The following is a 15,121-nucleotide window of genomic DNA, read 5'->3' as shown; positions in this document are numbered from 1 at the left end:
GTTTCCAATTCTGTTCATTGGAAGACTGGTTCTGGAGACTGCACGCTTATTTGACCTGCGGCACGTAATGCGGAGCGAAGTGCCAGACTTCTCAGGCCCAGCCCTTGGAGACGCCGCCACCAGGACTGGACGTGGAGCGGTGTCGGACCCAACTGCCGTCAGATGGATGGCATTTTTGGTTCAGCGTCTTTAGCCTGGATTTTGGCTTAATTCAACCTAAACAGCGTCTTGGAATTTTATTTTTTCCAAAGCCTACGAGGTGGGTACTCAACCTCGGACCCGGCGAGTGTGTGGGTCCCGCGAAGGGAATTCGCATTGGAGAGGGAGCCCGGTGTCACCGAAGAGGGAGCCGGGCGCCGTGAGGGTGGGGAAATCCTTCAGGTCCAGCCAGCGGTGGGACACACTATCCCGCGGGCTCGCCTCACACCTGGCTCAGACCTCAGGCAGTCGTAGTTGTGTCTGGTGGAATGAGACGTAAAACCCGCCGGCCTCCACCACAGCGGGTCTGGATTGGCTTCGGCACACAGTCGCTTTTCTGTAGTCCAAACCTAGAGCCGCTTAGTGATAAATCCCGCCTTAAAAGGCGTTTGATAAGTTTTAGGTGTTGTAAGACATATGGTGATTGGCTGCAAGGCTCACGGATTCGCTCGGTAGTAAACACAGCGAGGCTCCTGGGACCGCGGATTGGTCAGTGTTCCCGGGGCCGAATAAATTCCGCCGGATTCCGCGCGCTGGCTGGCTGCACATCTACCCTGGCTCCGCCCCTTCCTCTCCTGATTGGCTGTAGCGCGGTCGGCGAGGAGGAGGAAAGCAGCGGTGCAGGCGATTTCGTGTTGCGTCACTTCCGTTTAGTGTGGGCAGCTGCCGCGGTATTCTCAGAGTGCGGCGGCGAACGGGCTGAAGCAGCCGGGGGACGAGAGGCGGGGTGGGCGGAAGGGGGAGGAAATCCCATCACTGGGGTGCCAGCCTGGACGTTCCCGCCTCCTCCGACACTGTCGGGTCCGATCGGAGAAGGGTCACCGCCTCCTCCAGCGAGAAGGGGGGCGGAGTCCGGCTCAGGTGAGGCAACCCTGTCAGCGCGAGCCGTGGTGGCGCGCGCGGGCGCGCTCACGTGGAGACTGTTGGGCTCTGGGGGAGCTGGGTGGGCGGTGCGAGCAGGGTCTCGTCCAGGCGTCGGGGCGCGCGCAGACGCGTACCGGTTCCCCTCCATCCCCCCACCCCCGCCTACCTTGTCCGTCTTTCTGAGGTGGTATTGTTACCCTCGGAACGGAGAGGCCAGGCGGGTGGAAGGCGTGTTCTTCTGCGCAGGCGTCCCCCGTGTCCCGACGCCAGGCTGTCTGTCCAGCCGATGGGGCGGGGGCTCTTGCCCCCTCGGATCTGCGGGCCGGCGACGTTGGTTACTGGGATCGGGTGGGGAAGGCTTGGGACCAACAGCCTGGCGGGGTGAATAGAGGATCTGCGGGATGGGGTCGGGTGGCTCTCTCGCCCCCATCCTGGGTCTCCTTGAGCGACGAGGTTTCATTTACACCAGAGCAAGGCCGAGGCGGTCTGGAATCGGGAACCGGAGGCTGACCCTTGGAGGGGTGGAGCCAGTGTTTTGGAATGCCCCAACTTAGCAGAGGACTACAGTGTTTATAGGCTATTATTGAATGGCCTCTGCTTCCAGGCTTCGTGCTAGGAGCTGTGGGGGATGCAGTGGTAAGAACAGCCTTCCGCCCTCCTCCCCTCTTTTGGAGGACGTGCAGATTTATACTTAAATACTAACCTTAGGCAGTGAGTTAAGGGGGGTCGAAGGTTAGTTTTTCTTCTCTTCCAAAAAAGGTCGTTTGTTATTAAGTCAGTGTGCATTCTGGCATCGTGGAGGGTACTGTGGAAGCTAATTTCTGAATAGGACACAAATCCTAAATATTTAGTTTGGAGGAAAAATTTTAGGTAAAGGCGCAGTGAAATCTTTAGTACTAAGTAGTATGGTTGGGTTCTGGTTAATTTTAATGAATGGAAGTAAGAAACCCTTCACCTTCAAGAACTGAAGCAGAAATATTTCCGAAATATGTTCATACACTTTTCAGTTGTAGTAGGTAGAAGATATTACATACATTAGGATCTTTCTTTAGAGGGTGAAGAGAATGCTGTGCCTTAGACATCACTGATTATTTGTCATCCTTGTAGGGGCTGTTGTGCCTTAGATAATTTTAAAAAGGTGGGCTGGGTGCCTCACCGTTTTCTGGAGAAAGTGCATTCAGTGTTGTGATTTTGGTGGTGAGGTTGATAAGCTAAAAGATTAACGGCGGGGGACAAAGACCACGTGGGGAGAGGAGAGAGAGAATATTAGAGAAAAGCCCCTAAACCAAGGGAAGGCCTCCTACTATTACTTTAGTCCCCTCTGGAAATCCCAGGAAACTTCGGAAGACTGGCCTCACCACCACTGTCGGCTTGGTGACCTGCCAGGTAAGAGTAACTCGTTGAGGACCTGTTCCGGACCTGAAAGATAAGATTTGGAAGAAAAGCATCTTAGAGTGGGGTGTTTTCCTAAGCTTAGGAGTCAGTGCTCTCAAAAGAGACTTTGTCGTAAGGCTATCACAAGTAGTTGAAGTTATTTTAAAAAATCACTTGAATACAAAATGCATGTAAGTGTTTAGTATTTAAAGTATTTAGCATGAATTATGTTGAATTTGAGTTCTTTAGCGTGGGTAAGACTTAAAAATAGCTTGTATACAGTGAGAAATGACAAAGTTTGCTGTAGTGCTGACACAGAATCTTGAATCTGCCTCAGTTTCTCCTTGGAAAGGGAAAAGAAAAACCCAAGGTATTGATTCCATGTTAGTCTTCAACTTTTATTTTTTTAATATAAATTTGTTGTAAACAAATACTTTTCCTGTTTGTCAGTTTTAAGCATATGAGTTCTCTTTTTACTGTACTTAACATTTCTCAAATATGGATGTTGTCTAGTAGAGCCAAAGTTTGTTAGTGTAGCAGGTGGGATGGAATGTAACACTACACAGCACCTTTTGTCCAAGTATGAGGTGAACTCATGCTAAAAGACCAGCTGTTTCTGAGTGAACTATTGTTCTTACAGTTGTTTTCATCGTTGTCATTACTGAATAGTGGCTTTTAATCTCCAGATTCCAATTTTGGGAGGTGCCTTTCATTTGATTAATTATACATCTATGTACTAAAAGCTTTGATTTCTGAGAGCTCAGATTAGGAATTGTGTTGGAGTACTGACATTTTATTGTAATATAGATAGATTACTGTCTTAGTATCTAAGATTATTTTATCTGTAGATAATTTTCCTTGTGATATTCTAACATACTTGAATGATATGTTTAAGGTTCCAGTATTTCCTTGATTCTAAACCACATTTTGTTCACATTTTAATCTTGAGGACAGGATGCCATAAGTAAGCATTATACCATAGCTTAACTGGCATTGTTTCCCCCCCCCACCAGTGTTACATGAGATAATGTTGCACTTGATAATCACTGGCATCTTAGATTTAATGAAACTTGGTACAATTAAAGACTTTTGTATCCAACTAATTCGTTGTTAATTGTAAGCAATTCATTTTCCAAATCTGCACTCTGAAGAAAGTTTGCTATTGAAAGGAATCCTATTGGAAGTAATATTTTTTCCTTATTCAGAGGGGAATTAACGAACTGTTTCGTTTCTTTGACAAATTTTAAAGGATGATTGAGTGCTGGGTCTGCTTTTTGGAAACTGTACTTGGTGTTTTGTTACTTTGTATACTTGATAACAGTTTACAAATGCTTTATTTCCAGCTTAAGTTTAAAATGATTAGGGTGAATTGTTCCCCCCTTTCTTCCATACATGATATTGTTAACTTGGTGTAATTGATTTTTCAGTACATCTAAATTAGTTATAATTTAAAATCTACTCAGCTGTCTTCCTCTAAAAATATAAGACCTTCAATTTTAAAGGTCTTTGAAATACAAGTCCTTCTGTTTTAGTCTACAGAGGATTTGAGGAAGGAGGACAGGGAGAAGAAAACCCACTGTTTGGGGGTTCAGTTTTGAGAGGAATGTACAGATGGTACAAAAATCTAAACACATGTAGTAACATACACTGTACTTTATTTTGAGTAGAATGTCAAAAGCGACTCAGCAGGTGAAGTATCAGTCACTTGCTGAACACTATTGATTTGATAAATGATTCAGAAGTGAACGAATATACCACTTAGAAAGTAAACTAGGTATAAGAAATGAATTAAATCCATTTTCATCTTCTCTCCTGGAAAGGCACCATCAATAATTGTGTCTCCAGTGCTTCAGCATGGCTTTCTTCTTGATAGAAGTTTAGTTTTTTTCCTTAAGAAATACGTATCTTGATCTGTCAGAGGTGCAAGGCAATAAAAGCTATTTTTAAAAATTGCTGAAAAGGTTGTGTGTGGTGGAGGCAACTGGGATGGGTGTCAGGCAGCATTTTCTAAATAATAGAGGGAAAATATATTTAGACTTTTAAAACAGATGTTAAAATATAGTCTCAAATATATAAACAGCTAAAAGAAGCCATTGATGAATGGTTTCTATAGATTTTTGGATACCTTTGTGAAGTTTGCTCTTTAGAGTGTTAAGTGGCTACAGATGTTCTTTTATCTGGACAATCAGCTGGCTGGCTAGTCATTTTAAGTTTTAGGAAAATGTAGTACACAAGACAGGGAAATTTCTAGAACAGTTACAGTGCAAGTGTAAAGTTCTAAATAGGATAAAGCAGTGAAGTTTGTCATAAATTATTATTATTATTATTATTATTTGCGGTACGCGGGCCCCTCACTGTTGTTGCCTCTCCCGTTGCGGAGCACAGGCTCCGGACGCGCAGGCTCAGCGGCCATGGCTCACGGGCCCAGCCGCTCTGCGGCATGTGGGATCTTCCCGGACCAGGGCACGAACCTGTGTCCCCTGCATCAGCAGGCGGACTCTCAACCACTGCGCCGCCACCAGGGAAGCCCTACCATGTTTTTTAAAATTTCATTTAATATTGGGAATTCCCTGGTGGTCCAGTGGTTAGGACTTTGTGCTTTTACTGCTGAGGGCACGGGTTGAATCCCTGGTCAGGGAACTAAGATCCCACAAGCCATGTGGTGTGGCAAAAAAAAAAAAACAAAAAAAATCATTTTATAAAAGTTAATATATGTATTTATATTTTAGAAGCCACATAGTTCCATTAGGTTTAGAGCTAAAAAAATAGCAGTCTTCTGTCCCCCGTTTTTCCCCCCCAAATTCCCCCTCCTTAGAGGCCACCACTTTCACTTGTTTTAGTTGTTTCATCTGCTACTGACTTCTGTATTTCCAAACGGCGTTCTTATATTACTATTTCTTGAAGTAGTATTTCAGACAGCATTTCTTGACTAATAGGGAAGGTGGGAATTTAACTTTCTTACACCACTTCTCCTCTGCCTCCCCCCCACACACGTATTGGCCTTCCCTTACCCTTCCAGTATCTCAAATTTGGCTCTGTTCACATTATTGTGACTCTGTAAACAAAACACATAGGGTACGGCAACTAAACAACCATGTATTCTTCCTGGAGTTAATAACTGTCCCATTAAAATTCTTGTTTTTTTATGACCTATCTTCACATTTTCATGGAACTGTTAACTTCTTAGCGCTCTCAACTATGTCATGTGATCTCTCTGTTCCTTTTTTCCCTTGGGGAACTCCTTGGAGTCCCTCATCTTCCTGCTCCAGTCTGCTCCCCAGTCCTGCTGCCTAGCTCTCATTTTGCGCTTCAGCATCATCTTTCAAATTCTCTTTGCCGGTTTTCTAGGATGGGTCTCCAATTCCTATATTCTTCGTCTTCCTTTTCTTGGTTTATTCCCAGCTTCCTGAAGCACAAGCTTTAATAGCTTCCTGAGAAGGGATATGTGGGAGGGTAGACTTTTGGGTTCTTGCTTGTCTGGAAAATGCCTTAGTCTCCCCTCATAATTGATGTTTGGCTGGGTATGGTAAAAGTTGGAAATAATTTTCTCAGAGAATTTTAAAGAACCTTTTACCTTCCAGTATTGCTTTTGAGAAGTCTAATGCCAGTTTTATTCCTGATTCTTTGTTAACTCCCCCCACTTCAAACTTTCCAGATCTTTATCCCAGGTGTTTTTAAATGTCACTGTAATGAGCCAGGTGTGGGGATTTGTTCATTCATATTGCTGAGCATTTATTTGGTGGACCTTTTTAGTGTGAATAAGTAACTTCTTTAGTTCTGAGAATTATTCTTTGTTGTTTATCATTCTCCCCATTTTCTGTCTTCTCTTTTTGTATTCAGACTTTGGGCTTCATAAGTTAATTCTTTTTTTCTCTTGTTCATTCACTTTTGTTTCTCCTTTGCCTTGTCTGTGACATTTCCTTAGCCATATTATCTTCCAACCCTTCTAGTAACTTAAAATTTTTTTTGCAATTTTAAACTTCCAATAATTTTTTTTGTTTCTGGAATATTTCTTTTCAAAAAAAAATTTAAAACATTCTCTTCTTGTTTCATGGATATCATATTTTATTTAGCTCTCTGAGGAGTTAATTATAGGTGTTTTTCGCCCTTAGTTCTGTTTCTTCCAGATGCCTTTTTGTTTGTTTAGGGCTCTTTCATGTTGTTGCCAAAATCTTGGCTGTCTGTGCACCGATGCTGTACAAAATTATTGAGACAGTTATGGAGGAGAAAGAAAGAGTGGCTTTATCTCTTTGCCAGGCGAAGAGGGAACACAGTAGGCTAGCACCTCAAGAACTGTGCTCCCCTCCCCGGGGAATAGGGAGAGGTCTTATGGTCGGGGCTCATGGTCAGGGGTGTGCAATAAAGACGAAGGCAGTAACAGTCTTGCATTCTTCTTCTGCAGAGTTTCAGAAGGATGGGGTTGCTGACAAGATTAGGATGTGTGCAGGGTCTCAGGTGGTCTCCCAATCTCGATGAGCTTGCTTCTCTGGTCCCTTTAATCTTGCCTCAGGTGGTTTCTTGCCTGCTCCTCCCTTGATTAGCAACTGTTCGAATCTGCCCTTTGGAACTCAGGGAAGGTCGTGGAGGCTGGAGTTTTGCCTACAAGAAATGGGGGACAAAAAAGCCTCCGTGCCTGGGAGCCCCATAGGCCCGCACTCGGTTTCAGTGTTAGGGATTTTTTCCCCTCCAGTTTGTGGTGCTTCTACCTGACTGATTGGAAGCTGAGTGAATGGGCCTTGAGGACTGGTGGGCTTCACTGTCGGGAAGTTTGATGGGGACCCAAGCGGTCTGTTGGAGGGATTCCCTGGGTATTTGAACCCTGGGCTGCTAGTCTTCTATTGGTGGGTGGGGTGGGTGGAATGTCTTACCTTCTAGTGTGGACTTTAACTTCACGCTCCAGTTGTGGGTGTAGCAGCTCGTCCCAGTCTCGTGTCCTGAGTACAGAGTTTCTCCGGTTCAACCACCCAAGCCCAGCAGGGGACTGCTGGCTTCTTTCCCGAAGAGGCTTTCCACACCCCCTCCACCAACCCCTGTCAGAGGCAGGCGCCCTTTCTTTGTCTCCTGTAGCACCTTGTACTTCCTACCACAGCACTTGCAATACTTCATTGTATTTGAATGTTGATTAGTCTGTCACCCCTGAGGGCAGAGATGGGAAGTCTTGTTGATCATTTTCTCTCTAGTGCCAGGCATAACTGTCTATCTGCATGTGTTTGTATCCTGGGGTGTAACCATTAGATTCTGCCTCACTCCCTCCCAGAGGACCAGAGGTTCCTTCGCTGGAGAGGATAAAACAAGGTTTTAAACTTTGTGGCTTCTTCAGCTTCTACAGAGTCTGTGGGCAGAAGGCACAGAGCAGCGCCACTTCGGGGGTTATTGACCCTGTTTTCTAACCACACAATGAGAGTGTGTTATGAGCACTAGTCAAGGAGTTAGACCTAGAATCAGCAGTCCTGTAGTTCCTAGGAAGTGTAGCAGTTTCTTAGGAGAGGACAAGCAAGTTCTTGTTTCTGATGAGTCCAGGAGATGAAAATGTACAGATATGTAAGGATTCCAAACTCAGCTTTGGAAAGTGATCCACCCATAGTCCATGCGGTCTCTTCTTTATTCCCTTTTTAAATTTTAACATTTATAAAAAATTTCAAATGTACAAAAAATAAGCTTTTGAAGTAAATGCTAGACATCATGTCATTTCACCTGTAAGTATTTCAGTATGTTATCTCTTTAAAAACTACTCTTCTGGAAAAAAAAAAAAACCAGAATGCCATTATCACACCTAAGGGGGAGAAAAACCTAGTAATTCCGTAGTATCATCAAAGATACATGTGATGTTCTAAGCAGTCGGTTGGGTTGGCTGTATAGAAGCCCTACAGGTCAAAATGGAGTCTGAACAGATGGTTTTGGAGCTTGTTCATCTCTTGTTTTTCTTTCTCCATTTTTTTTTTTGAAGTTTAACTTATTGAGCTTTATTGAGGTCTGTGTACATACCATAAAATTCCTTGTTTTAAGTGTACAGTTCAAATATTTTTAGAGAATTTGATGTGTAATCATCATACCCCAATTTTAGAACATATCCATCATGCCCCCAGAAGTCCCTCTTCCCACTTGCAGTCCTGCCTCGAGCCCAACCCCAGTCCCAGAAAACCACTAATCTACTCTCTGTCTTTATAGCTTTACCTTTTCTGTGCCACAGGTGTGGAACTTCCATTAGATTATTTTTTTATCGAATAGACTTCCAGCCAGTCCCCTTGTCTTGACATCATCTTCACTCCACTTCCCCTGGCACCTTGGCAGCCAGTTCTGAGCCTCTGGGTGGGCAGGGGCTTATATATGTCAGGTGGTTTTAGCCACTGCCAGTTTAGGAGTCAGCTTTCTGGGCATGCTAAGTCAGTCAGCATGCATTCGTTTACCTGCTCACCAGCTTCCAAAATGCTATTGATATTTCTTTCCCATTCTTTTTTCCCTTGTGGGTTTTTACCTTTAAAACAACAACAAAACCAAAAAACTTTAGGCATGGAGAGGGTAAATGCATGAGTGCAATCTACTACCATCTATAACTGGAAATCTTCCCCACTAATATTGATTTGCCCTTTTTATTTATTTAAGGTTGCTAAAAGACTCTGTTTATAATTTCTTGGGGTTTATTTGTCGTCCTCGGGGAATGCAGAACTCTGACTTCTTAGGTATAGATGTTGCATCACCCACACACTTGTCTTTTCTAACATGGACCCTAAGTGTTAAAAGTGGGTCATGTAAGGGTTAAGGGGAGGCTGTAAGCCAGTAGCTGATCTGTGTGTGCGCAGGCTTCCAGGGCTGTTAGCCGAATCAGCATTTGCTCCTTATTGGACAGGTGTTTAGTCTGCATGCCCACCATCAGAAACATCACGAGCTTTGAAAGGTCCAAGCTTGGCCATTCATGCCTCCCTCTTTTTTTTTAAGATTTTTTTTTTTTTTTGATGTGGACCATTTTCTGTGTTTATTGAATTTGTTACATTGCTTCTGTTTTTTTTTTTTTTTTTTTTTGCGGTACACGGGCCTCTCACTGTTGTGGCCTCTCCCGTTGCGGAGCACAGGCTCCGGACGCGCAGGCTCAGCGGCCATGGCTCACGGACCCAGCCGCTCCGCGGCACGTGGGATCCTCCCAGACTGGGGCACGAACCCGCGACCCCTGCATCGGCAGGCGGACTCTCAACCACTGCGCCACCAGGGAAGCCCTGCTTCTGTTTTTTGTCTTGGTTTTTTGGATGCGAGGCATGTGGGATCTTAGCTCCCCGACCAGGGATCGAACCCACACCCCCTGCATCGGAAGGTGAAGTCTTAACCACTGGACCACCAGGGAAGTCCTCATGCCTTTCTTGTCATCGCACCCTCTGTGCCCTTTGACTTAAGCTCTTCTGTGTCTTAACACTTTCTTTCTTTATAGGATCATGGATTTTCCTGGCCACTTTGAACAGATCTTCCAGCAGCTGAACTACCAGAGACTTCATGGCCAGCTCTGTGATTGTGTCATTGTAGTGGGGAACAGACATTTCAAAGCCCACCGCTCGGTACTGGCAGCATGCAGTACACATTTCCGAGCCCTGTTCTCTGTGGCAGAGGGAGATCAGACCATGAACATGATCCAGTTGGATAGCGAGGTAGTGACAGCGGAGGCCTTTGCCGCACTGATTGACATGATGTATACCTCCACCCTCATGCTGGGGGAGAGCAATGTTATGGATGTCTTATTGGCAGCCTCTCACCTGCACTTGAACTCTGTTGTTAAGGCATGTAAACATTACCTAACGACAAGGACGCTGCCCATGTCTCCCCCCAGCGAGCGCGTCCAGGAGCAGAGTGCCCGCATGCAGCGCTCCTTTATGCTGCAGCAGCTGGGACTGAGCATCGTGAGCTCAGCCCTCAATCCCAGCCAGAGTGGTGAGGAGCAGCCAGCCCCCATGAGCTCCTCGATGCGCAGTAACCTGGACCAGCGGACACCCTTCCCCATGAGACGCCTGCATAAGCGCAAGCAGTCTGCAGAGGAGCGGGCCAGACAGCGGCTCCGACCCGCCCTAGATGAGTCTGCCATCTCCGACGTTACGCCAGAGAATGGGCCGGGGGTTCATTCTCGGGAGGAGTTCTTTTCACCAGATTCTCTGAAGATCGTGGATAACCCTAAAGCTGACGGGATGACTGACACCCAGGACGACAGCACCATCTTATTTGACCGGCCCTTTGGTGCTCAAGAAGATGCCCAGGTGCCCAGCCAGTCCGACAACAGCGCCGGCAACGTGACCCAGCTCTCCATGGCCTCCCGCGCCACTCAGGTCGAGGCTAGTTTTGAGCAGGAAGCCACACCTGAGAAAAGTGGTTTTCAGTGCGAAAACCCTGAGGCTGGCCTTGGTGAGAAGGAGCACATGAGAGTGGTGGTTAAATCTGAGCCCCTGAGCTCTCCTGAGCCTCAGGATGAAGTGAGCGACGTGACCTCCCAAGCGGAAGGCAGCGAATCGGTGGAGGTGGAGGGAGTGGTGGTCAGTGCCGAGAAGATAGACCTCAGCCCCGAGAGCAGCGACCGGAGTTTTTCAGATCCCCAGTCTAGCACTGACCGGGTAGGAGACATCCATATTTTGGAAGTCACAAATAACCTAGAACATAAGTCCACTTTTAGCATTTCAAATTTTCTTAACAAGAGCAGGGGAAGTACCTTTAGTGCAAATCGGAACAATGACGATAATATCCCAAACACCACTAGTGACTGCAGGCTGGAGGGGGAGGCCCCCTATTTGTTGAGTCCAGAGGCTGGGCCTGCAGGCGGGCCCTCCTCAGCCCCTGGCTCTCACGTGGAGAACCCGTTCAGCGAGCCCACAGATGCCCACTTCGTCAGGCCTATGCAGGAAGTGATGGGCCTGCCATGTGTGCAGACCTCAGGCTACCAAGGAGGAGAACAGTTTGGGATGGATTTTTCCAGGTCTGGTTTGGGGTTGCATTCCTCCTTCTCCAGGGTAATGATGGGCTCCCCTAGAGGTGGAGCCAGTAACTTTCCATACTACCGCCGCATAGCTCCCAAAATGCCAGTGGTAACCTCAGTCAGGAGCTCACAGATCCCAGAGAACTCTGCCAGTTCCCAGCTAATGATGAACGCGGCCACGTCCTCATTTGAAAATGGCCACCCTTCGCAGCCCGGCCCCCCGCAGTTGACGAGGGCATCTGCTGACGTCCTGTCAAAGTGCAAGAAGGCCTTATCGGAGCACAACGTCTTAGTCGTAGAGGGGGCTCGCAAGTATGCCTGCAAAATCTGCTGCAAGACTTTCCTGACCTTGACAGATTGCAAGAAGCACATCCGTGTTCACACAGGTGAAAAACCCTATGCCTGCCTGAAGTGCGGCAAGAGGTTCAGTCAGTCCAGCCACCTGTACAAACACTCGAAGACCACCTGCCTGCGCTGGCAGAGCAGCAACCTTCCCAGCACTTTGCTCTAACCCGACCTCTTGAGATAATGCCGAGGCCAGTATCAGGACCTAAACTACAGTCTCTTTTGATTGGTGGTTAATGCCGTTGGGTTTGAGGCTTCCGGCTGCGAATGGCTCATATGCAAATTTCGATGACTAATAAGTGGAGAATCAATAGGTGTAGTGCTTGTACTGCTACATTTCTGAATGAAATGTGCGCTTTCAGAGAAGGGATACAACCCTGAAACCAAGTTCTTCCTTAGGGTTGAGTAATGCAGTCAGAAAGTAGTTTGGAATCGATGTCATTAAAAGTGGCACATTTGACAATTAAAAATTGAAGTGCGAAAAGTTTTTTTAGCAATTTTTGTAAAACTCTGAAGCATTTAATTAAATTTCCTATATACCTTCTGATGAGATTATATACCTGTACAGTGATGCAAGGTAAAGTTATGTGTAACCAGTGGCAACTTTGTGCCTGTCTAAAAGGAAGGCCCTTGAGGACATGCCTGTCTGCCAAAAATGCTTTAAAGTTTATCATGAGCTAGTCCTAGGCTTCAGAAAATACGGTATTTTTTATTTTTGTCTGATTTGCAGTCACAGACACTGCCCTTTGATGGTGCTGACACTGGGTCCAGAGCGAGCACTCTCTGGACTATTAGGTGTATATATACTTTTGAAAACATCACTGTTTGTTACATAGATGTTTTAACAATTTTTCTTGGTTTTAAAAACAAAGTTGTAAAAGTATGTACTTATAGGGAGCAACAAGTAAGGTATTGTTTCTGTATGTGCTGTTTTAGCAGTATTTTAACCAACTTGTATTTCGTATGTTACAGTTCCATGTTTGGAAGTCAGAAAAGAGCTAGTGTTTGTCTTTGTTCTGATGGTATGGAGTCCTGTTTAGTGAGATCTTTTACGGCGCGTTTACCCTTTGTTCCATGCAGATTTCAGGGGCTGGTCCAGCCTGACACATCTCACCCAACGACAAACCCGTTGTCTGCTTCACTTCTTCACATTCATGCCACATATGGCATCTTTCCCGGGCCTAGGTTACTGTTTTCAGGTAAAAACTAACCAAAAGTGAAATCAACCCCCCTCCATCGTGGGTTTTATTACTGTTCTATACTATCGTTTTAAAGTACAGACCCTGAACTTTTGTTGTTGCCCCAACCCAATACTGAATGTTTGAAATCCAAATGCAGCAGTATTCATGGGTAAATATAAGCGGGTTGGGCAGCCCAGAGCATCGAAATCGCCAAGCAGCATCTGAGACAGTTTGAGGAGACATCTGGGCGACTGCCCTGGGCCTCCCTGGACCCCACTGCTTCTCTTCCCCAGCCCCACCTGTGGTCTTCTGACCCTGTGCCATCGGGGCTTTTGGCAGCAGCTGTCAGGCTGAGCCCTGGCTCATGAGCTTCCAGGGGAAAAGCACAGGTTAATGTGTCTCTATAGAGCTCATGAAGTCAGTTTAATTCATGCATGAACATGAGTTCATTTTTTATACAGCTTTTTTAGACACAAGCCACTGTGCATAATTGAGTGAAATCCTTCAGTTCTTACCTTTGTTTAGAAAGAAAGGTAATCAGCGAGTGTTTTCTCTTCTTCATCTAGTGTATGCAGTTACACATCTGTCTGTGGATAAACTTACAATGTTCATTGCTTAGCATCTCCTATGAACTGATTCCCAGGGAGGAAAACCAAAAGGGAAACCTCTGATTCCTCTCCTTTCAGATGTGGGGGAGACAGCTGGAGGCTGTGGGATCACCTGTGAGGTTCAGCTGTGTGGCGAATTGTTAGCAGTCATGCTCTGACTTGATGTGAGGAGGCTCCACATCCACCCCTCTGTGGGGACCAGTGACTCGTGAGATTAACCCTGGGAGGCAGGTGGGTCAGCGTGGAGAACGAGAGAGGCCCTGCCTGGCTTGGGAAGAGGAATCGGTGGCACCAGGAGAGCAGTGGCAGCCCTCCTCCCCTTCCACCTTGAGGAGGAGGTGCCAGGAAGCCGCCCCCTCACCTGAGCTCCAGCTTAAGTGGACTTGCTTCTGGGCCTATCTCTGACACAGCGGCTGGAGCCCTGCCTCTCCACTAAGTGGAATCTGGAATCTCTCATCTACCTCTTAGTCAATCAGTTCCTACATGTGAGAGGCAAGCCTGTGAGCCAGTGTCCTCGTACGTGCTGTAGCACTTAAAAAATAATTCAGAGGTTCCCTGGAAAACCAGTCCCAGGGTTCCTACAAATTGGTAGTTTCTACCTGAATTTTAACTGGCATTGGGTACCTGGATTTGATTGGTTAGCCTTAATTATACGTGGCATAATCACTTCTGGTGACCAAATCATAAAGTTCTATCAGGGCACCCGTGTCAGTGGTGCTATGCTGGTCAAAATCTGAGACTTTGAAATAAAAAATTTGTCATATTCATGCCTCTAACTAATTATATGTTCTTTTTCTTCACCTTAGGTTATTAAGGTTGAAATAAAAAAGTGAAGTAGTACTGCTTTCTCTGCTAACCCTGCTGTGACCAGTACTTTTTTTTAAAACCAAGCTTCCTAGAAAATACTCTCATGCTGTCAGTTAATAACAATTATTGGTCATTAGTCCCTCGTGCTTTCCCTGAGCTTTGTCTCTGAGCTGTGGACAAGGGTGATGTGTTGTTCTCACCACAGTTTTACTCCTAGTGGGCCTGCCAAATCTTGCTCTTTCTGCTGCTCCCTTACGTGCCTCCCAGAGTGAAGACTCAACTCTCCAGTCTGGCTCAGCTGTGGGGAAGAACTGGAGCCCAGGTCCCTCAGCAGGAGCAGGGCTTTGTCAGTGCTGGTGGCCTGGCCTTAGGAGGACTGAGGTGATTAGAAAAGGGCATTCACCTGGGGAGTGAGGAGATGGACATGAGGGACAAAATATGAAGGTGCTGAAACTAATTTTAAAATAAAAATTAAGAAACCCACCTACCTTGATTAGTCTTGACCAAAAAATGAGTATTGTGACCTTACCTAGTTCTTTTTGCCATGTGTGTTTAATTTGTCCGACGGTCTAGGGAGCAGGTCCACTTGCCGTGGTCACCACTAGGCTGTGGTTGTTCTGTCCTCAGTGAGGGACACTTGAAGGCATTTTAGCAGAGGACGAGGGGTAAGGTGGTTTGGACAGGGTCTAATAATTAAAATGCGTGGGGATGGGGGTGGGAAGCAGAACCTGCAGTCACTAGAGGCCCTGATTTAGAAAATGTAAGCAGATGCTCTTGTCCTCAGCTTCTCCCAGTTACAT

General features: G+C 46.1%; 1 protein-coding gene across 4 annotated transcripts; it reads left to right on the top strand.

The window, feature by feature from the left end:
* The first annotated feature begins 980 nt into the window (after positions 1-980).
* Positions 981-15,030, top strand: ZBTB5 (zinc finger and BTB domain containing 5). Of its 4 annotated transcripts, XR_014293385.1 has the most exons (3): positions 1,611-1,698; positions 9,857-12,924; positions 13,593-15,030. XR_014293385.1 is itself a non-coding variant. In XM_082613793.1 (2 exons), exon 2 carries the CDS (start codon positions 9,861-9,863, stop codon positions 11,889-11,891), a length of 2,031 nt encoding a protein of 676 aa, XP_082469919.1. In that variant the 5' UTR covers positions 981-1,059; positions 9,857-9,860; the 3' UTR covers positions 11,892-13,099. The 4 variants fall into 4 exon arrangements, 3 of the variants coding, with proteins under 3 accessions (XP_082469919.1, XP_082469918.1, XP_082469920.1); XM_082613793.1 differs by lacking the exons at positions 1,611-1,698; positions 13,593-15,030 and adding an exon at positions 981-1,059 and having other exon boundaries at positions 9,857-13,099; XM_082613792.1 differs by lacking the exon at positions 13,593-15,030 and having other exon boundaries at positions 9,857-13,099.
* The last annotated feature ends 91 nt before the right edge of the window (positions 15,031-15,121 follow it).

Source organism: Mesoplodon mirus (assembly GCF_964341445.2).
Source record: "Mesoplodon mirus genome assembly, chromosome: 1".
Taxonomy (NCBI): Eukaryota; Metazoa; Chordata; class Mammalia; order Artiodactyla; family Ziphiidae; genus Mesoplodon; species Mesoplodon mirus.
This window is presented reverse-complemented; position numbering and strand designations above follow the sequence as displayed.